Consider the following 23727-nt stretch of genomic DNA (forward strand, 5'->3'; position numbering starts at 1 on the left):
TATTAAATTAAAAACAATTTGTATTAAAAAATATTTACATTCATTTATGTATAGAACAATTAAAAAAAAGAGAAAAAAAAAATAGTTAGACATAAATTCGATCTAAATTATCCATTCGGACTCGTCTTTCCTCCTCAAGATCCATAATATAGTTCCAGTGATCTTTAGTTATCTCATCAGATCCATCTGAAAATGCAAATATTCTTGACATACATATCCATGTATTTAGAATAAATTGGTTTATGGACTTATTTGTTTGTCTCAATGTAACAAAATAATCTGTAATATAATTCTGTATATCTGTAGTAATTTTTGCAGAATGATTTTTTGATAATATATAATTTATATATCTTCTAAATTGCATAAGTTCATTTTCATTTGGCTTATAATTTTCATAGGTATTTTTAAAATCGTTTGAAAATGAAATAAATTTTGAAACATTTTCATCATTATTAGATTCATTTTGATCCATTCCAATGTCATTTTTTTGAGTTGTTTTTAAGTTGTCTACTTCTATATTTTTTGAGGTTTCTATTTTGCTAGCTTCACTTAAAGATGATTCCTTCTCGACATTACATGTGTCTAAAGGTTCTCTCTCTTTTTGAAGTATAGGAACCGATATGTCGATATAATTGTAAAACATTGATTTTTTTTTGGATAAAATTAATATATTATTTTGCGTTTCAAAAGTAATATCAGTATTAAAAATATACGGTAGTTCTTGTGATGTTATTAAACTTTCTATGCAATGAAAATTTTTTATACCAATGCTATTAAGATTACCTACATCTAATAAACATTCATCAAAAGCAATGTAAGTATTATTAGCTAGCTGAAGTTTTCCTTTTTTTAATTCTCCACTATCGTTATTCATAACAGATGATAAATAGTCACTGTTTAATTTACTTAAAGAGAGAGGAATATATCTATATAAAGGAACCAAATTTATGAACATATTATTTATATTTATAATATTGTTAGCAAGTGCTTTTCCATCATTATTAATATTTTGTATGTTGGGGATTTGTTTAATAGTATTTTTTAGTGGCTCTTCTGATTTTGTTATATCTCTTTTTACATAATTTAAATCCTTTTGATCATTGCTTAATGAATTGGAATTTTTTTGATATGTTTTGTCGCTAGAAATATTTTTTGTTAACAAGTTAAAAATACTTAGACTAAATTTGCCCAATTTTAATTTGCTCTCATTAATATAACTTGCACATAAATAAAAAAATATATAATGAGCAACTAATAAATCATTAGAAAAATGTGTAGAAATATATATTATTAGATGTTTTCTCAAATCATTTATATTATTGAATGGACCACTTTCTAAAATATTTGTAAGATCATTTTTAAATAGTATACAATTGTTTATAGGATTAAAAACATTTATTTTAGTATAACGAAAGACATGAATACATGGATATTTTAAAAAATTCTGATCATGGGAAAAATAATAATTCAAATTTTTTTGATAGTCTTCATAATCTTTTATTTGATGTTTACGAAATATACCTATTATTTCAATTATATCATTTAATTTTAAAAAACCTTCTACATTTTTCCCGTTATATTGACTATTAGCATCATAAATTTTTACTATACATCTCATTTTTTTGGAGGTAATAAATTCTTTATCTTTTTCTTCTTTCACAGTTTCATTTTGAGTTTGTTCAGTCTTTAATAAAGAATTTGATATGTCATTATTTACATTGCTCTTTAAATCATTTTCCGAAGGATTAGGGCACGTGTTACCTTTTTCATTTTTTATATTATCTGAGCTTTTGATCAATTTAGATTCACTAGTATGAACTAATTTGCATGAATGTCCAATTGGATCTGAATTTTTATTATCATTTTGTTCATAATTATTTGGGTTTTTTAAAAAAAATTCAGAATTACTAAGATATGAAGTATATTCATACAAATTTTTACACCATGAACCTTTACTTCCTGGTATATTTGTACATAAAAATAAATATCTATTCCAATATTTGGTGAAATTATTATAATTATCATAAAACATAATATCTTTCTTATCATTTTTCGTGTAATCTTCTTCGTTTTCCTTTCCTATTATTACTTCATCACAGTTTTGATCGAATTTATTATTATCAGTTTTATTTTCATTATCCATTTTGTTTATCTCTGTCTTAATTCTGCAATTATTAGCTGATTTATTATTTTCATTTGCATTATCCTTATCTGCTTGTTCAGTGATGTCATTATATTTATCATAGCTTGATTCATAGTATTCACCAATCGCATTTTTTTTTTCATTTTCTTCAATTACTTCCCAATTATCGTCCATGTCAATATAGTCTCTATATTTTGAGCTTTTTAAAATTATTTCTCCAGTTTTTTTGTTTCTTAATTTATAAATCCCAAGGTAACATTCAGGAGAAATTATTTGCTGAACCATACAAGTCCATCTAACTAATGTTGCATCTTTTAATTCGTTTAAATCAGGAAATGAATTTATGCATACACAATTATCTACAGTATTATTATTGGGAAGAGAATTATTTCCTTTTTCTTTTATAAGTGTTTCAGAAATATCATTTTTTGAGTCTATTTTTTTGTTTTCATCTGAAGGTTTTTCATTTGTTAGATTACAAATTTTCTGTTCTTTCTTCTCTTCACATTGTTCAGTATTTTTTTTATCGTCGTTAAGACTTTTTGATATTCCATTTCCTAGTTCTATATATCTATTAACTATTATACCTTCATCCCAATCTGAATCTATTTTTTTTATTCCCTTAGTTTTTGTATAATCTAAAAAAAAGGTATCTATTTGATTTAATACGTTCATATTGAAGAATTTGTCTTTTATGTATATCTATGTGTGTGCAAAAACTTGTGTATATGTAAAATCTTATGTATGTGTAAAATCTTATGTATGTGTAAAAACTTATGCATGTGTAAAAACTTATGCATGTGTGTTTATTTTGAACTCAATTATTATGGGCAAAGAATTGTGGGACTTCTCAATGTAGTATATACATATACAAGCCAAAGGCATGCTACTATTGAATATATATATTTTTTTTAATTTATGGATATATGTATTATGTAGGTCCTCACTATAATCGTATTTATTTATCCATTCATATACTTCGTTATTTATTTTATCATTTGTTTCTTTCACCCTTAATGTATCCTTTTATCACATTTATAAACAGCTTGACGAATACAATTTTTATAATTATCTTTTTTAATGAAAAGTTTCAATTTGTATTTTTCCTATACAAATGTTTAAGATGTTTCTCTTTTTTTTCTTAATGCATATAGGGGCGATCTCGTTTTATTTTTACACTTGGCCACCTTTATATATACAAAATGTATGAATGTATTATTGTATCTCTATAAGTGTATTTTTTTTATATCTTTAATTATTTTCCATTGATAAACAGTTAATTAATTCCATGGTATTATGATGGTATATTTTTCCATTTATATAATTTTTTTTATTTCTTAAGTGATTATATTTTCCGCCCAATTTTTGTATAAATATATACTGATGCGTTTATACATATGTGCACATAAATACTTAAAAAAAATTATAAGTCCGTTTTCTTAGTCTCCATTTGTGAGCTTTTCTTATATGGCTATTTTTTCTTAACACATATCTGAAATATTTACTTATATAATATTATATAATATAAATTTATAATTCATTAATACACTAGGCCAAATAACCACGCGATTTTAATAAATTTTTTAGAAACCTTAATCACATTTTCTCTTTTTCTTTTCTAATATCTGTAAAGCAGATATATTTTAATCGTCGATGTGAAATCGTTCTTTTACTTTTTACTCTCTAGATATTCACATGCAAAAAATACAAAATATATAAAATAAATAATTATAAGATATATATGTTGGAATTATGTCACTTTAATCATATTTAGGATAATTGACAATGTGCTACTAAAAAGTTTTATTGTATTTGTATATATTTGAAAAATAATAATTTTAAATCAAAAGAGATTTAAACAAGTGTGTATACATATACTCCAAATTATATATACGTAGTTTGAGCGGAATACCCATACAAATATATGAACCCTCAAAACATATGGATACTCAGGGAAGGATATATACCCATTAATTTACTCACTGTTTATATGTAAAATTATAAAAAAAAATTAGCTCTCTACAAACCAATGTAAAACATCGCAACGTCTTAATCATCATAGTTTATCTATAACTTGTTAAAAATGTTTATTAACCTTTTAACAAAATAGGGATTTATTTTTAATTTTATTTTAAATTAAGATATAATGATAGCACTAATAATAAAACAATTTTTGAAAAATTGCTTAACTATTTTAATTCTACATACACTAATATATATAGTCTCAAAACATTATATGGAAACAATTGTATATTTCAAAATATGTAATTTATTGTAATGCTTAAAGCCTAAGTTTGTTTTTTTTAAGTTTTAGTTAGATGACCTCTTATTAAAGAGAGGTATTATATAATATGTGAATGAATGAATGCATGAATGAATAAATAAATAAACAAATACATATTACTTGAAAAGACGGACATACATGATACATCACACATTCTTTCAAACATTTAAATTATTAATAAATTGTATAATTTTTAATTATGAATATATATATATGATAAGTAAATAGCGGGAATCATATATATATATATATATAATATTATAAAAATAAGATACAATAATATTACAATGAGGTGAATGTCGGTATCAATGATTTTCAAAAAAAATATCAAAACAATGATAATGATAATAATATATAATCTTAAAACAATGTGATAAGAAATTTGATATTTATTGAAAATTGACTCTAAATATTACCGGTTTGTAAAAGATCGTCAGGGACGTTTGCAATTATAGTTTTTAAATATCTAGTTAATCTGTAACCTCCCAAAGCAATTTGTTCATTTAAAACTTTTTTTAAATTGATAACATATGCATTTGTTAAAGTGTATGCGGTGTGTCTATTTAAACTTTCAAATGGGAAAGCATAATAAATATGGTCAATAGCTTGAGCATAACTATCCTCAACTATATAACCTAAATATTCATACTCATCCATTCCGTTGTTTAATCTATTTCCAAAATATTCAGGGGGGTATGTATTCATTAAGGTACGGGCATCGTTTGTTACTTCTTCTACAGTAGCACTTGGCCATTTTTTATCTCGGGCATGAAAAACGCAATCACATAAGTGATGTAATTTCTCGGTACGGTTATTATAATTGACATTAATAGCTGTTCCACCGAAATCTCCTTTTATGAAATGTTTGTTAAAGAAAGTGGCAGTATGTAAAGGTTGATGCATGTCACCAAAAACATGAATAAAATATCTTAATTGGAAGTTATATGAAAAATAACTACCATAATTGTTTTTTTTTTCCATTAATTTTAAATCTTGAAATATTTTTCTTGATATTGTTAATGAATTATCTGTATCTTTATAATATTCTTTATGATACATATCTAAATCAATATTAGTAGGATTATATGGTACATTAATATAATGCCATCTGTCCATTATACTTATACCATCCATTCTTTTAGTAGTGTCTACAGGGTGTTCATAGTACTTAATATGATCGGGCCACACAGCTGCATATATATGATTATTGAAATCGTTATCTTCTTTGTAATTTTGAAATATTTGTGTTAAAATTTTTTTTTCTCTATCATCAAGTCCTTCATAGGCTATAGCACTTATTAGCATATGACCTTCATCTGACCAACAAACAACTTCTTTCAAAAGTAATAAGGAAAATAATCCACAGGAAATTAGATATTTAATAAATCCCATTTTTTTATTTTTTTAAATACAAAAATGTTTTATTCAAATAACGAGAAATTATATTAATTGTATAATTACAAGTTAAAGTATAAAATAAAATTATTTAAGAATTATATTATTAGAAAAAATATAATTAGAATTATTAAAAAAAAATAAATATTATTATAAAAACTAAGTACGTTGATTATAAAAAACTTAAAAAAAATAATTATACATTATTTAATATGTATTAAAATATAACAATAATTATTTGCATTATTTTTAATATTAAAAATTTAATAACAATATTCTAAACTAAAAATGTTATAAAATATAGTAGAATATCCGTTAAAATGCATAGCAAGCCGAAATAAAATTTAAAAAAAAAAATTAATTATTTTTCTCGGTGTTTCCTTAATAATATAAAAACAAAAATTGTGCATAATAATGCTTTAAAGGTAATTTCAAAGAATTTTTCAACATATTGTAAAATTATCTAAAATAACCTATACAAAGAAATTAAGGATAGCAAAAATGAAAATAAAATTTTCCATATTGTAAAATGTTGATATATGTTTTTATAAGGTATTAATATCGAAATGTGAATAATTATTTACTTAAAACTAAAGTAGAAAGGTTAGTTATATATTTAAAATATAAACATAAAAAAATGGATTTAAAGGAATAGTACTATAATTATTAAAAAGTAGCTTTCACAATGGGTTAATTCTTAATGTTAAATATTCTATGCATAATCAAAAGATGTGCATTCAAATTTGAGAATTAAATAAATGGGATATATGTAAAATTAATTTACTCATAAATACCAATTAAATATAAACAACTATAACTTAAATAAAATATTGATATAACCATTTATCATATCAAAAAGTACATAAAATGAAAGCACCATATCTACACAAATATGAAAATATATAGTAACAAAATAATAGCTTAATCTTATTATATCAAACGGAAACAAATAATACACAAATTGAAACCTTAACATAAATAATACATAATTTGGGTTCTATTTCATAATATGCAAATTTTTGTCATTCAATTTTTTTTAAGTATAACTATAATTAAGATTTAGCTATGGAAAAAATAAATATATGAACACATCTATTAAAATAAAAAAAAAATAAAAAAATCTGCGTTTTTTTTTTTTCGATTTATAAAAATATTTAAAAAATGCAAGTAGAATATAAAAATGAAAAAAAGTTATTTAACTGCATACAGTTTTATAGTATATATTTTTAACATAATATATATTATGGTGAATTTATCTAGCCAATATAAATGTCATTCACTTGGTATTAAATGTCCTACACACCAAATAGATATATTAAAAAGAATAAAAGAGGAAGGTATAAATGGAAATATAAATAAATTAGGAACAAAATATAAACACATTTTCACTAATCCATCAAATGGAATAGTAACCATATATAGAAATTCATATTTTATTAAAACAACTATATTGGAAAAAGGACATAAATTAAAGGAAAATAAAATAAATATAACAATATTAAAAAAAAAAAATCAAAATATTAATACAGCACATATGCGTAATTTAAAAATCGCTTGCACAGATGATAATACACTAAACCAAGAAAAAAAAGAATTATCCAATACTAAAAAGAATACAAATGTGAATAATCAATCTCAGATAAAAAATAGTAACACACTTGGAGAATGTGAATATAATATCGAAAAGGGAAAAGAAGATAATATAAAAAATGGAGAAAAAAATAATAGTAACAAATTAAATGATGATTTATTGGATGAAATATATATGAATAAAATCAGTGAAGAAGAAAACTGTATTGCCCCCAAAGATATGGAAGATGGTTTTGACATATTAAAACATTTTAATGTAGAAAATGATAATTCTTTAATTAGTAATGTAGATCCTGAAAAAAGCACAGAACTTATAAATAGCAATTATTTTAAAAATATGATGAAAGAATTAAATTTGAATGAAGATGACATTTTAAAAATGTTAAGAAAAAACGAAAAAAATGTTACCAAATTAATTAGTGAAAATTTAACAGTTGAACAAATTGAAAAAAAAGCAAAAAATGAAGAAAAACGCGACGAAGAATTATTTGATACTTATATGAATAGCAATATAAAAATAGGAAATTATATTAGTTTTAAAAAAGTTGGAAAGAAATATAAAGATATTATTAAAGAAGTTATAAATATTTTACTTTATAAAAATATTCAATTTAAAGATATTATTAAAGATGTTGAAGAAGGTAAATATGAAATAAATAAACTTATATCTATATTAAAACATCATGACCCGTTTAAAGATTTAGATAATTGTGTTTTAAATGAAATAATTAAAAAATCAGTGTTAATGGGATATCTTAATGAAAAGTTTTCAAATGACATTCAAGATTTTGAATGGAATAAAAATTTTGAAAATATTATTTTCAATTCAATAAATAATGATAATTTCAAATTACGAGACGTTTTATACTCATATAATAGCATAAACATAAGTATTGCGAATACAAAAAAAACTAATATTGATTCGGAAGAATATGATGAAATAGAAGATTCGATAAAATATTCCATATCAGAGTATGAAAAGAATAATTCCTTGGATATTCTTTCCTTTTTTAGTATCTTCTTCAATTTTAATTGATAAAACTTGATTCTAGAACACACACATGCATATCCATATATGGATGCATTTTTTTTTTTTCTATTACAATGTTTTAACATTCGGTGTAAAATTCCCCTATAATTTGTTATTTATTTGTATTTTTAATTTCAAATTAATTTTTTTTATTTTGCAATTAAATTTGAATTATAGTTATTTCCACACTATTGATATATTCATAGTGTGGTAAATAATCACAATATGATTTTTTTGTATATCGAAAAAAATAATTCAATTATTAATAATCCTATGTGGGGTTTTCAATATTTTTTTCGTAAAACTTTTTTTTTAAATAATTAATTTGTGATTCATTATAATATGACCAACATAAAATCCATCGAGTTATTCTTCCAGTATATGACTCAAATATTCTATATTGTGATATATACAATGGAAAGGAACTACTATTAATATTTTTAAAATAAAAAAATTTATCAAAATACAAATTATTTGTTATTACATCGTTTAAGAAATTAATTTGTTTTTTTTTATGTACACTATATAATCTCATTGATTGTATTATTTCATTTTTTATTAATTTGACATTACTTTTTTTTGATACTAATGTAGTAAACCATATTACATTGTAAAAAAATATTTTACTTTCATTAATCATTTTCATAATAAATTTATATTCTCCTCCTTTATGTAAATGACTATTTATGTCTTTTGTTTTTACATCCATATTACTATTTCTTGGTCCTATAAAAGGTGTATTATTATCATTTTTAGGAGAATTATAATTCTCTTCGTTTTCTTTCATTTTATTATTATTACTAATTTGTTCATGTGCATTATAAGAGCTCACATTATTGCATATATCATATTTATTGTCATCATTAATGTTTGCTATTTCATCGTTACAGTTCTCCTCATTGTTATTTTCAGAATAATATACTACTTCATCTATATTTGCTTCTACATTTCTAAAAGGGTTTTTGTTAAATTCTTCCAGTAATGTATAATAAGGAGGATTACACATTGTGAAAAAGTATAAATCCGAATGTTTAATTACATTTAAAAATATTTTATGTTTATCATGTTGATACTTTAACAAGATATCATTTTCTTTATTATTTAATATGATATTTATATAAGAATATTTCAAAGAATCTATATTTATATCTACTCCTATAAAAGACCATTTATAGACAATATTCCCTAGAAGGGGGTATATGCAATTTGCCCCAACTCCAACATCTAAAACTTTTATTATATTTCCATATAATAATATTGGGGTATTATTAATATCATTATTGTTTCTATATATGTATGTATTTATATTATCCTTATAATTTTCTAAAGAATTTATAATTGTAAGGTCTGCTATTATATGAATGTAATTAGCTCTCCCAGGTACACATGGGCATAAAAAATTATTTTTTGGTTGGTCATTTTGATTTTTCAAATTAGGATATGTTATTTCTTTGTTAATTTTATTTTGTATGCCTTCTTCATATGCATCAATAAGATGTAACAAATTATCTGTGTATTCATTATATGCTTCCAAAAGTGAATTTTTTCTTATATCATATAATTCCTCTTCATTATAATACAAAAAATATTGTTTATTATTATTATTATGTGACGATGATGTAATAATATCATCAATTTTATGATATAACTTTTCAACATATATATATGGCAGAAAAAAATGAAGATTATAATGCTCTTTTAACAAAGCTTTACTTAAAACATAGGTAGCTATTGTTTTTTCAAAGTTATAAAATTTCTTTCCCTTTTTATTCACAATTAAATACCTATTTAAATATGCATATTTTTCCCCCAATTCTTCAAAATTTGTTATAGAACTTTTGTGAATATTTCTTTCATGCATTAAATTAGAATATCGATTATGTCGATGCCTCTTGTGGCTGTCATCCTTATTTTTTCTTTTCACAAATTGTACCATTTTTGCTACATGATATGCATATATTTTTTGTTCAATATGTTTCTTCTATTTTATAATTTTTTACGATGCAAAAATAAAAAGAAAAAAACAAAAACACAAAAAAATAAATTAATTAATTCGGTATATATAAAATGGAAATACTAAACAATTGATGCGAGACGCATATATGCTGTCAGCAAAAGAGAAGTAAATAAGCAAATGAAAATGAAGAAAATGAAGAAAATAAAAAAAAAAATAAAATAACAAAAAATGAAAAAAAATAAAATAATGATGATGAAGAAAAAACGAGGGTATCGAAACGAACAATTTTTATAATGACGTCGTTTTTTTTTTTCGAAAAAAACATAATTCAGAATGGTTGTGAGAAAGGGAATATAAGAATATTTCTATTATAATAGCATCCCAAAAAAGAAAAAAAAATGCATAACACTTTTTCTACATAAAAGTTAATGTGATAAATATATAGATGTTTTTAATGTGCGCAATTTGTATGCTATATAAATAATTTCTTTCACCTTTCCTATAAACCTTCAAGAGAAAAATCATATGAGTAATTACTTATAATAATTTTATCACCTTCTTTTGCCCCAATATTTTTAAGTTTTACATTAATATTTAAATCATTTAATATTTTATTAAATACTTTTTCACTGTCATTTTTTGAAAAATTAAAAATATTTGCTTGATTTTCAATATATTTTCCTTTGATAATATATATATGCTCATTATATTTATGAATTTGATATTCATTTGGTGGGTAATTATCACTATTTTCGATTTGTTCAATATCACATGGTTTTGGTAAGTTACTTATAAAATTATTAATTATATTTTCTTTATTGATATTTAAAATAATTTCATCAATTGTTTCTATAACATTTGTTCCAGTTAATGCAGATATACAAAATATTTTATCATTTTTCAAATTTTCTTTTAAGTAATTTATAATAGTATTTATATTTTCCTTATCTTTATATATGTCAATTTTGTTAAGAATTATAACTTCTTTTTTTTTCTCAAAAATTGTATCATATTGAACTAAAACGTTTTTTATATTTTTATATGTTTCAACAATACAATTATTATTAATATCAAACATGTAAATTAATATTTTACTATATTTAAGATGCTCTAAATATTTATACGAGACATTTGATAATTTTTTATCGAGCCCTTCTATAATACCTGGAAAATCGATCACGGTGTAATTCCTCGTGTTTATCCTTTCTGCACATATTTCAGTATTGTTTCCTTCGTCTTTCAATTTATTTTCTTCGCCGATTTCCAATTCGTTTTTTTCTCTCTCTTCTTCTATCTCGCTTTCAATTTCTTGTTTGTACTCCTCTACTTTAATAGAATCTTCAGGTTCATGACTTCCCATCTGTTTTACCTCGTTTTTACACTTATATATTCCAAAATTTGGAAATAAGGATGTGTAACTATAATTAGCTATTTTGACATTAGCATTAGTGATTTTATTTAATAATGTGCTTTTTCCTACATTAGGATATCCAATAATTCCTAGATCTGTGAAAAATAATTTTTTTAAGATAATTTGTTTTTCTTTTGTTTTTTCTCCAAATTGGCAAACATATGGTATTTTCAAACTTTTGGTTCGATATGAATAATTTCCTTTTCCACCTTTGCCGCCTTTTGCTACTAATACTTTTTGATAATCTGAATGGATAAAGTTAATAAATTTATTATCTTCATAAATAATTGTATTTATTGGTATTTTTATATATTCATCTTTCCCATTTTCTCCTTGTTGATTATTGTTACACCCTTTCCCTCCATTTCCAGCATAATAAAAAGATTTTAATTTTAAATTTAAAAAGTTATCAATTTTTTTATCACCAATTAAATATATATCACCACCTTTCCCTCCTCTGCCACCAGATGCATATTTTTTATTTTTTTTTTGAGAAAATGTTGTAAAACAACATATTCCATCTCCTCCGTTTCCCCCTTTAACATTTATTATACATCTATCATGAAATTCGTTTTTCTTTATCTTTTTTTCACCGCAATATATATGATTCTTTTGTTTTATTTTATTTTTACACTTCAGATCATTTAATAAAAAGAATGAGTTTTTTTTACGCAAAAAATTAGAATCGGCATTTTTACAAAAGTTACTTTTTTGATACAAAAATAGGAAAAGGATAAATATTATAAGCATGTTTACATAGTTATTTCTTCTCGTTTTTTTAGTTTATTTTATATTAATTTTGAAAATTTTTATTTCCTCATTTATACGAATTGTTATACATATATTAGCGCCAGTTAAAGTGATGTAATAACTTTTATCTTTCCGCTTTACCAACAGTAAAGGGAGGAAAAAATATATAAAAAAATTATGCCATGTGAAATGAAAATTTTTAAATATTATATCTTAGCAAAGTTACAAAATAATAAAAAAACTGTATTAAATTTTTAAATATTCATTAAATAATGTAATGCATTTTTAATACAAATTATTTCGATATTAATTGAAAGTACCGACGTTAGACGGTCAATGAAAGAAGATGTAGGTTATTCTTACTCAAATAAAAAAACATATTTTAATCAAATACATAAGAACCAGCATGCAAGATATATATATATATGCATATTAGTTAAACAAAGTTAATATATTTTTAATTATATGTTTCAAATTATAGCTACTTAAAAAAAATGCACAAAATTAACAAAAACAAGCGAAAAAAAGGATCTATTACTCCTACCAAAGCTATATATTCCTTTTTGTTTTTTTTTCTAAAAATTTATGAAAACATTGTATATATTTCATGTTAAAATGTGGATATACACATTTAATATTTTCTTCTTCATCAAATATGTATTTCTTAATAATTTTCTTAAACGAATAAAAGTAGGAACTACTAATTTGGCCGTTGTGTAAAACTTGGGATATATTTTCCCATAATTGAGCATTTTTTGATGGGTCAGTAGATTTTTCGTCAATCGATATTAGTATAAAAATAGTTTTAAAAAAAAAATGCAAATTAAAGGCAGTTGAATTATTTTTTTGTTCTGTTTGATCATCATTTTCATCTATATTAATGAATTTAAAAATTTTGAAATTAATCAAATTTTCTTTTAATAAAAAGATAAATAGCTTACTTAAAAACAGTATTTTTTTTAAATCATAATTATTAATATTTTTAATAAAATTAATAACAATTGTTTTTAAACTGAATAAGAATACTCTATTTTTAAATTTTGATATATTACTTAATATTCTGCAATAAGCAACTTTATATTTTTTATCATATAAAATTATTTGTATAATTGTCTGAATAACATGAGGTATATTTTTTTCATTTTTTAATATTACGGATAAATTATGAACACATTCTTCTATATCTAAACTATTTTTAACAATTAAAAATATTTTTTTAGATAATATTCCTTGTATTTTATATTTTTTTAGCATTTTATTGTAGTGGAGTTCATTCGAGTTAGTTTCTTCCTCTCCAACTAAGTAATTCAATTTATTAAAATTGTTTTCTTTCATGTTTTTTTTTTCATATTTATTACTATTATTGTTTTCGTAGGATTTATTTTTTTCACCATTTGCATTGGTATCATCACTTTCGTTTTCTCCCTCTGTAGTCATGTTTAATTCGTTTGTCTTTCTCTTTGTTTTATCATCTTTTTTGAACATATTTTGAAAAGAAAATGATACAATATCCTTTTTAAACTCATATTTCTTTTCAAATTCGTTTAATATATTAGAAAGGAATTCAAATCTATTTAAAAAATAAAATTTCATTTTTCCATTTTTTAAGTCTTCTATATCCTTAATCAAAAATCGAAGTTTACTTTTTTCTAAATATATATTATTTTTTAAAATATAATTATCAACTTCTTTTTTTAAATGATCTGTAATATAATTTAAATGAGAAACATCATCATTTTTTAATTTCAATCCACATATTTTTAAAATTATAATTATATTATCTACACTATTAATACTTATATATTCACATAAGACGTTAATTATATCTGTTATGAAATCAAAATCGACATAATTTAAAGCATAAAATAAACTAAAACACTTTAATAAGTTTCTTAAAATTATTTTAAAATCTTGATATTTATCATATTCAGATTGACTAATTGATTTATCTTCCAATGATTGTTTTTCGAATTTATTAGGACCCTCAACATTATTATTGTTATCATATGCATCATTTATCTCCTCATTTTCTGTGTTTGTGGTAATTTTAATCATTGTATTATTTTTTTTACCATTTTCTTCATTCTTTATTAGATTAATATTTATTATTTCATTCTCTCTTTCTACACGTTTCATCAAATTAATGTTGTTCTTGAAATATGTTTTAAAAATTATAACTAATTCTTTTAAAAAATCTTTCAATAATTTTCGATAAGTCAAATTATTTAATACACACACCATAACTACAAATATGTATATATGTGTGTCTGTAATATTTGCATTTTTGAAATTATTTGATATTATTTTAACAAGGGAATTAACAAAAGTTAATTTTAAATTTGAATCTTTTATGTCATGAAAATATTTACAAATATCTTCTATAATACATTTTATATTAAATTCCGATGTTTTATTTAATGACAACATAAGAAACTTTTCGATTTTTTTTTCTTCCTCTTTGTAGTTTACTTGCCTTTTCTTCGTATAATTTTCCTTTTTCGCAATTCCTTTCGTTTGCGTTTTTTTCGCTTCACCTACTTCATATTCATCTATTTCCTCTTCCTCGTCTTCCTCATCTTCTTCATCTACTTCCTCCTCATCATCTTCTTCATCTACTTCCTCCTCATCTTCCTCCTCATCTTCCCCCTCATCATCTTCCTCTTCCTCTTCCTCCTCATCATCTTCTTCATCTACTTCCTCCTCATCTTCCTCCTCATCATCTTCTTCATCTACTTCCTCCTCATCTTCCTCCTCATCTACTTCGTCTTCTTCACCTTCTCCCTCCTCCTCATCTTCCCCCTCATCATCTTCCTCTTCCTCTTCCTCCTCCTCATCTTCCTCCTCATCTTCTTCATCTTCATCTATTTCCTCCTCCCCATCTTCCTCTTCCTCTTCCTCATCTTCTTCCTCTTCATTCTCATCTTCTTCCTCCTCATCTTCCTCTTCTTCTTCCTTTGCTTCCTTCCTATTTTTTAGTTTTTTATTCCCCTTTTTATTGGAACGTTTCTTTTGAAAATCATCAAAAATAATATCAGTCAACTTTAACAAATTTGAATCAAACCCATCTTTTGTTAATTCATTAAAAAGTTTTTCCTCATTATGCTTGTTATTATTTATTTTTAACTTTTTAGATAAATATGATAGCAAATATTCGTCCTTTTTTTGATCTTCGTCTAAATCACGTATACTCCTATTCATCTTTTTGGCTTTCTTTTTTTGGAATGCATCACTTAAATCATTAGAATAAGAGTTTCTCTTTTTCTTATTACCTTTGATCGAACTTTTTTCAATCGAATCATTTTTTGTATCTCTCATTTGTTTTCCTTTTTCATGGTTATTTACATTTTTATGTATTTTAAGTGGCATTTCTTCATTTGTATTATCATTTCTTTTGAATTTCTTTTTTTTATTTGAAAAAAGTAGTTTATTCCTTTTTTTTTGCGTCCTTTCCAGTTTCCGTTTTTCTTTTCTGCTTAAAATGGTGCCTATATATGAGAAAAAGAGAAAACATAAATAAAAATTATAGAAAAAATCCATTATATATAATTATGCATACAAACCAAAACTCCACAAATCGCTAGTATGGATATGCAGATTGATTTGTCGTAAAAAAAAATATGCAAGAATTTTTGAGTAAAAATATATTCATTTATATATTTATAAACATGGAGAATTATGGATTTCTTTACCTTTCATCTTAATCAATATGGAGATTTAATACAATTAATTTTATTTTATGTTTTAATTATATTATGGATCTTATAGACATGTAAATAAGTTATAAGATTTATATGTCCAGGAATAATAATATCTGGCATATAGTGAACATATTTTAGTTTTCTTGTATTCTTGATTTGCTTAAATATTTTATATATGTAGACATAAATTATGCAAATGATAAAATTATGGTTTTACTTAAAAATTTATTATATTTCAATATATTGATCTCTGTAAAAATGCCCCATTTTTTTGTTTTTTAATATAGTCAAAGTATATATATAATATATTATTTATTTAGTTGTAATTTTAAATAATTTTGTTAATCTACATAAAACTTAATAAATTGTAACTATTTAAAAAAAATAAAGAAAAATAATGATAAAATAGCACAGAATGACGACAAAATATAATAAAAAGCAAATGAAACATTTTATGTAGATAAAGGTAAATTTTAGAAATAAATATATCTTATATAAAAAAATTTATCCTTTCAATTTTTTTTATTTTATTATTTTATTATTATTATTATACAAGTTTTATTTAATAAATGCTTCATTTTTTTCAAGTTGTTATCGTCTCAAAAAAATCTATGCATATGAATAAATTAACTGCATAATTATATATATATTTATCCCATATATATTGAATATATATACATTTATAGTTGCCCTCATTTATATGCCTATATATACAATGCCCTTTAAGAATGAAGAAAATTATATTTACAGTAAATAATTTCCGAAAAAAAATATAGCGAATAGTGTTTCATTTTTCATATCATGTTTTCTTTAAAATGTGTTTAATAAAAATGTATGAACATATTATAATAATATCCATATATATACAATAGTTTTATGAACAAAATATAAACACGCTTTATAAATGTGTAATTATAGCCCAAATTTAAAACCGCTAAGTAAAATATATATAAATATAGATATTTTAGTGATTAATAATAAAAAAATATTTAATTTAATTTAATTTAATTTCTAATAAACTATCTACAATGTATTTACATTTTATAATGTAAAACTATTAAAAATGTAATTCGAGTTTAGATGGAGAGTTATGCTTATAATTACGTACCATAGACTACTTCTGTGGGTACCAGAAAAATATAATTAGTATCATAATAACACAAAAATTAAATAATATAATAAGATAAAACATAATTAGTAATATTCATATATATTTTTAATAAAATTACTTTATTTGTTTGTCTGTTGATTTGTTTGGTATTTTTATTTTTTTTTCTCATTTTTTTTATTGTGTATTTTTAACAATATTTTTATGCCAATATGTGCAAAACAGATCATCAAATTTAGAACATACTGATGATTTATTGGCAACGTATATAACTTGCTTGTGTGTATACGTATACAATTGCCCGTTTAATTTATATGTGCTAATATATCTGCAGAGTCACATATTTTAAGATGAACATGTATCCACAGACATAAGATCTGAGCAAGATATATGGGCATTCTTTTTTTTTTATAGAGGAAGAAGATGTTACTTTGTAACAAGTAAAAAATAATTGCCCCAATGAGAAGATGCCGTGGTATTTATTTTACTTTTTTTACATCTTCTTCCTAAATTTAGCCTTAGGAATTCGAAGACGAAAAAATAGGTTAAAAAATGAATATTATATAAAAATAAATTATAAATTATTAAAAAAAAAAAAAAATGATTTAAAAAAAAAATTTGGAATAATAAATGGATTTGTCTCGAAACCAAATGAGAAATTGTTGAAAAAGCAATTTAGGGCATATTATAAAAGGAATAATGATATAGAATGGGGTAGTAATGAAAAAAATTGTTACAATAATTTGAATAAAATTAAAAATAAACTAAATGCCATGAGCACATTTGTATCAAAATATTATAAAATAAATATAAACGATGTGTATAATTATTTAAATAGGAAAAAATATGAATATATAGAAACTGATGTAAAAATAACGCTGAAATATTGCCCATTTTGCCCTCCTCATAAATATAAATATGATAACATGTATAAGCATGAAATTTTTAAAAATACAGGGAATAGTTACTGTCATAGATGTGGGTACAAAGGGAGCTTTTATGATTTTAAATTAAAAATGGGGGATTTGGTTACTAGTAATTTTGAAAGTCCAATTGTAAATGATACATATGAAGAAGAAAAAATCACATTTAATGATGTGAAAGTGTATAATATGAATTTATTATATTCTAAAGAGGCTGAAAATGCTAGAAATTATTTAATTAATGAAAGGAAAATAAACTTCGAAACATTAAAAAAATATTATATCGGTTTTTCTGTGATGGAATTTCAATCTTTAGAAAATTCTGGAAAATTTGAAAAGCACGAATGTTTAGTGTTTCCATTCATAAGAAAAATAAGCAATACGAATGAGAATGAAAATAACTGTAAGAGCATTTACAAAGGTATAGGAAAGACGGAAGATGAAGGAGACATATATGAAGTTGTTCGAATAAAAGTGAGAAGCTTAAAAGATAAAGGATATATGCGATTATATCCTAAAAATGTAAGAAGTGATATGAAGTTATTTTTTTTTGGTGATCATTTAATTACTAATTCTGATGAAGTTGTTTTAACTGAAGGGGAAATTGATGCTATGACAATTTTCCAAGAGACAAATTATCCTGCTATTTCATTACCTAATGGTTCTAAATCTTTACCTATATATTTATTACCTCATTTAGAAAAATTTAAAAAAATTCATTTGTGGCTAGATTTTGATAAAGCTGGCAAATCTAGTGTTTTTAATTTTGTTAATAAAATAGGGTTAGGGCGCACTAATGTTATTACAGATGCAAATGTTCATTATTTGAATGAGAATGCGTTTAAAATAAAAAGAGAAAGAAAGAAAAAAAACAAAATAATAAATCTGCTAAATCCAAATAGTGCATCTTTGCTACCCAATGAAGATAGTAATGTTGATGTTTCAACAGATTCTAATTGCAAATCTGACTATCAGGAAGAATTAGGTCAATCAAACAGCGAAAAAGAGAAAGAAAAAAATTCAGAAAACGATGTATATTTTATAGATAATGGTATAATGTATATTTGGAATAAAATATCTATAAAAGATGCAAATGACTGTTTAAAAAATGATATTGATATCCAATTTTTTATAAAAAATAGTGAAAAAGTGAAACATAGTCAAATACTAAATTTTAATGATTTGAGACAACATATATTAGAAGAATTAAAATATCCTGATAGAATAAATGGAGTAAAAAGTAAAACAATTCCATCATTAAATAAATTTTTATATGGATTAAGAATGGGGGAATTATCGATATGGACAGGTTCAACAGGAGTAGGTAAAACTACTCTTCTATCTCAATTGTCATTAGATTATTGTATTCAAGGAGTATCAACATTATGGGGATCATTTGAAATAAATAATATAAAATTGGGTAAAGTAATGTTAAATCAATTTTGTGGAAAAAATTTAGAAAAAAATATCGATTTATTTGATCTGTATGCAGATAAATTTGAGCTATTACCATTAAAATTTTTAAAATTTCATGGAAGTACAAATATCGATCAAGTTTTAGATGCTATGGATTATGCTGTATATGCATATGATGTTAAACACATTATTATAGATAATTTGCAATTTATGTTAAATATTAATAAGTTTTCTGATATTTATGAACTTCAAAATATAGCTATTGATAAATTCCGATCATTTAGTACTAATAAAAATGTTCATATAACTTTAGTAGTGCATCCAAGAAAAGAAGATAATAATTTACTTTCTATTTCATCAGTTTTTGGTAGTGTAAAATCAACACAAGAAGCAGACAATGTTTTTATTATACAAAGGCAAATATCAAAAAATAACGAAGCAGTTTTTTTTATAGATATTAAAAAAAATCGATTCAAAGGAAGTTTGGGAAGAATTCCTTACTTATATAATAAAGAAAATATGACAATAAAAGAAATGCCAATTAATTATTTAAATGATTTTCTATCAAATAATAGTTCTATTGGAAGTAACAACAGTAATAATTATTTGAATAAAAATGGATCCTATTCTAATGTTTTGCAAAATGTTTCCTCCGTTTCTAATAATAATATGGATTTTACACTTTGTGATGAATATGATTATATGAAACAGCTATCTGATGAATACGAATCAAAACATGCTGTTAGAAAATACAATAATAAAATAGGAAAATGTGTTGCAGATTCAGGGGGATTATCTCTTCTAAAGAGTTCAACATTGAGAAGTGAAACTAGAAGGGGAGATATATTTAGTGAAATCAAGGAATATGAAAAAAATACTGAAAATGAGGATATAGAGAAAGAGAAGGAAAAATACAATTCTAAGATCAGTGAATTACTCAAAAAAAGTGACGAAAAACTGACCAATACTAAAACAACAAATGATAATACAACTGCTCAAAGTTTGAGTTCAAATGAAATACGATCTAAAGAAAAAAATACTAAAAAAAAAAGCGTCACGGAAAATGTTGGATTCCAGAATAATGACAGTATAAATTTAAAATCAGGAAATAAAAATAGTGATATTGATGCTGATAAGATGGATGACAAAAATTTGATCACAAGGAAATTTTCCTCTTATCTTTTATCTAATGAAGGATTAGAGAAATTATGTAAAGAATTAAAAGATGATGAAAAAGGAAAATTTCAAAATGTAGTTATATCAATATCAATGAGAAAATGTGTGATAAACAATAATTCTCCAATTAAAGATATTCGGAATTTTATTAAAGTTAATAAATTAAATATAAAAACATCAGGGAATAATTTAAAAAAGAAGGATGTATTCATAAATGTTTTACAAAGTATTCCAAAGGAATATATTTCAATAATAACGGAAGGCGACAGAGAAAAATATGAAAATAAAAATGGAGGAGATACAAGCGGTAACAATGACATTATAAAATCTACGCAAAAGGAAACATTTATTGAATCACAAAGACAAGGAAATATAAATACCAATAATAATAAAGGAGATGAATATAACAATGTGAGAAATATGGATGAAGAAGGAGATAATAATGTAATTAAGAATAATATGAACAACGAAATGTATAACAATCAAGTGGACCCAAGACTCGACGATAAAATAATAAAGAAATATATGGACGATAACATAATAAATGTCGATGGAAATATAGTGAAAAAGTGTGGTCGTTTTAAATTAATAAATGATAAAGATAAGGTAAAAATTGAAGAAAATTTATATTATTATGAGCCGGAAAAAAACTTTAATGATAATATTGAGACACGATTTTTTATAATTAATGATAAAAATTATAATGAAAAAATAAACTATATATATAATGGTATAAAATATTGTGGATTAGATATGGAAACAACAGGGCTTGAAGTTTTTGGAGAAAAAATAAGATTAATACAAATTGCCGTTGAAAATTATCCAGTTATAATATACGACATGTTTAATATAACAAATAATAATATATTAGATGGATTAAGAAAAATTTTAAATGATGAAAATATAGTAAAAATAATTCAGAATGGTAAATTTGATACAAAATTTTTATTATACAATAATTTTAATATAACAAATATTTTTGACACATATATAGCTAGCAAATTATTAGATAAAAATAAAAATATGTATGGTTTTAAATTAAATAATATAGTCGAAAAATATTTATCTGTGTATTTAGATAAACAACAACAGAATAGTGTATGGAATAATTCCCTTTTAAACAATAATCAATTATTTTATGCCGCTCGTGATTCTAGTTGTCTATTAAAATTATATAAAAAATTAAGTGAACAAATAACAGCAGAAAATATGCAAATTGTTAATGACATCGAAAATAAATGTATTTTACCTATCTGTGATATGGAATTGAATGGAATAAAAGTTGATTTAGAGAGCTTAAATAAAAGTACTGATCAAATATTAAATGAATTAAATGTCGAAAGAGATAAGTTGAAAAAGGAATTAAAAAATGATGATATAAATGTTAATTCACAACAACAAATATTAAAAGCTTTACAAGATAATAATGTAAGGGATTTATCAAATAAATTAATTGACAATACATCTGATGCTAATTTAAAAAATTTTATAAATCATAATGCAGTTATACTACTACGAAATTACAGGAAGCTGTATAAATTATATTCTGCATTTTATCTAAAATTACCATTACACATTAATAAAAAAACAAATAAAATTCACACAACATTTAATCAATTAAAAACATTTTCTGGAAGATTTAGTAGTGAGAAACCGAATTTACAACAGATACCACGACAAAAAAATATCAGAGAAATTTTTATTCCTACTGAAAATAATATATTTATTATAGCAGATTTTAAACAGATAGAGTTAAAAATTGCTGCAGAAATTACTAATGATGAAATTATGCTTAAAGCATATAATAATAATATAGATTTACATACATTAACAGCTAGCATTATAACAAAAAAAGGAATCAATGAAATTAATAAAGAAGATAGACATGTAGCTAAAGCTATTAATTTTGGGTTATTATATGGTATGAACTATGTTAATCTAAGAACTTATGCTAATACATATTATAATGTAAAAATGAACTTAGATCAATGTTTATATTTTTATAATTCGTTTTTTGAGCATTATAAAGGATTATCTAGATGGCATAATAGTGTCAAACAAACTAAAGCATTAGAATATTCTACTTTGTCAAATAGAAAAGTTGTATTTCCTTATTTCTCATTTACAAAAGCTTTAAATTATCCTGTACAAGGGACATGTGCAGATATACTTAAATTGGCCTTAGTAGAATTATATAAAAATCTGAGGCATATCAATGGAAAAATTATTTTATGTGTTCACGATGAAATTATTATTGAAGTAGACAAAAAACATCAAGAAGAAGCTTTGAAAATTTTAGTAGAATCTATGGAAAATTCAGCATCTTTCTTTTTGAAGAAAGTAAAATGTGAGGTTTCCGTTAAAATAGCGGAAAATTGGGGTAGAAAAGATTAAGAGGTACTATATTCGAATACATAAATTTAACCATACCCATTAAGGTATGTCAAACTATGTATATAAACAATACGCACTTATATGTCCCCTGTAGTTTATAAAATCGCCAAGTTGGAAAAAAGGAAATTAAGCGAAACATATTCGAGGTAATTTTTATAAAATAACACGCGTTTAAGGTAACGCAATACGAAGTTAATATATTTTTAAAATATATAAGCATGCTAAAAATTAAAACAAAAAAGAAAAAACAATACCATACCGACTAATTAAACAAATATAGAATATGGTCGCATCATGGAGAATCAAAAGTGGGAAATAAATATATGTGCATATCTAAACATCATAATTCGGTTTTATAATAAACAAATAAAAAAATTATACAAAAAAAAGTTAAATTATGATAATAAATGAAAAACAAAGAGATAGAAGAGCAAAACCAGGAGATATTTATT

At 23.0% G+C, this 23727-nt stretch overlaps 7 protein-coding genes across 7 annotated transcripts; 2 read left to right on the forward strand and 5 right to left on the reverse strand.

Annotated features, from left to right (window-relative positions):
- Positions 1 to 85: 85 nt before the first annotated feature.
- Positions 86 to 2818, reverse strand: PY17X_1032900 (mini-chromosome maintenance complex-binding protein, putative; the record flags this gene model as incomplete). Its single annotated transcript, XM_719105.1, has 1 exon — positions 86 to 2818. The coding sequence occupies one exon, from the start codon at positions 2816 to 2818 to the stop codon at positions 86 to 88; it is 2733 nt and encodes a 910-aa protein (XP_724198.1).
- A 2014-nt stretch (positions 2819 to 4832) lies between these two features.
- PY17X_1033000 (p1/s1 nuclease, putative) lies at positions 4833 to 5819 on the reverse strand (the record flags this gene model as incomplete). The annotated part of the gene is made up of 1 exon (XM_719106.1): positions 4833 to 5819. One exon carries the CDS (start codon positions 5817 to 5819, stop codon positions 4833 to 4835), a length of 987 nt encoding a protein of 328 aa, XP_724199.1.
- Positions 5820 to 7002: 1183 nt separating this feature from the next.
- On the forward strand, positions 7003 to 8448 carry PY17X_1033100 (conserved Plasmodium protein, unknown function; the record flags this gene model as incomplete). The annotated part of the gene is made up of 1 exon (XM_022956321.1): positions 7003 to 8448. One exon carries the CDS (start codon positions 7003 to 7005, stop codon positions 8446 to 8448), a length of 1446 nt encoding a protein of 481 aa, XP_022813376.1.
- Positions 8449 to 8713: 265 nt separating this feature from the next.
- On the reverse strand, positions 8714 to 10378 carry PY17X_1033200 (methyltransferase, putative; the record flags this gene model as incomplete). The annotated part of the gene is made up of 1 exon (XM_724324.1): positions 8714 to 10378. One exon carries the CDS (start codon positions 10376 to 10378, stop codon positions 8714 to 8716), a length of 1665 nt encoding a protein of 554 aa, XP_729417.1.
- Positions 10379 to 10898: 520 nt separating this feature from the next.
- PY17X_1033300 (uncharacterized protein) lies at positions 10899 to 12560 on the reverse strand (the record flags this gene model as incomplete). Its single annotated transcript, XM_724325.2, has 1 exon — positions 10899 to 12560. The coding sequence occupies one exon, from the start codon at positions 12558 to 12560 to the stop codon at positions 10899 to 10901; it is 1662 nt and encodes a 553-aa protein (XP_729418.2).
- Positions 12561 to 13109: 549 nt separating this feature from the next.
- PY17X_1033400 (conserved Plasmodium protein, unknown function) lies at positions 13110 to 16256 on the reverse strand (the record flags this gene model as incomplete). Its single annotated transcript, XM_022956322.1, has 2 exons — positions 13110 to 16045; positions 16250 to 16256. The coding sequence occupies 2 exons, from the start codon at positions 16254 to 16256 to the stop codon at positions 13110 to 13112; spliced, it is 2943 nt and encodes a 980-aa protein (XP_022813377.1).
- Positions 16257 to 17833: 1577 nt separating this feature from the next.
- PY17X_1033500 (uncharacterized protein) lies at positions 17834 to 23275 on the forward strand (the record flags this gene model as incomplete). The annotated part of the gene is made up of 1 exon (XM_724327.1): positions 17834 to 23275. One exon carries the CDS (start codon positions 17834 to 17836, stop codon positions 23273 to 23275), a length of 5442 nt encoding a protein of 1813 aa, XP_729420.1.
- Positions 23276 to 23727: the final 452 nt, after the last annotated feature.

Source organism: Plasmodium yoelii, assembly GCF_900002385.2.
Source record: "Plasmodium yoelii strain 17X genome assembly, chromosome: 10".
Classification (NCBI taxonomy): Eukaryota; Apicomplexa; class Aconoidasida; order Haemosporida; family Plasmodiidae; genus Plasmodium; species Plasmodium yoelii.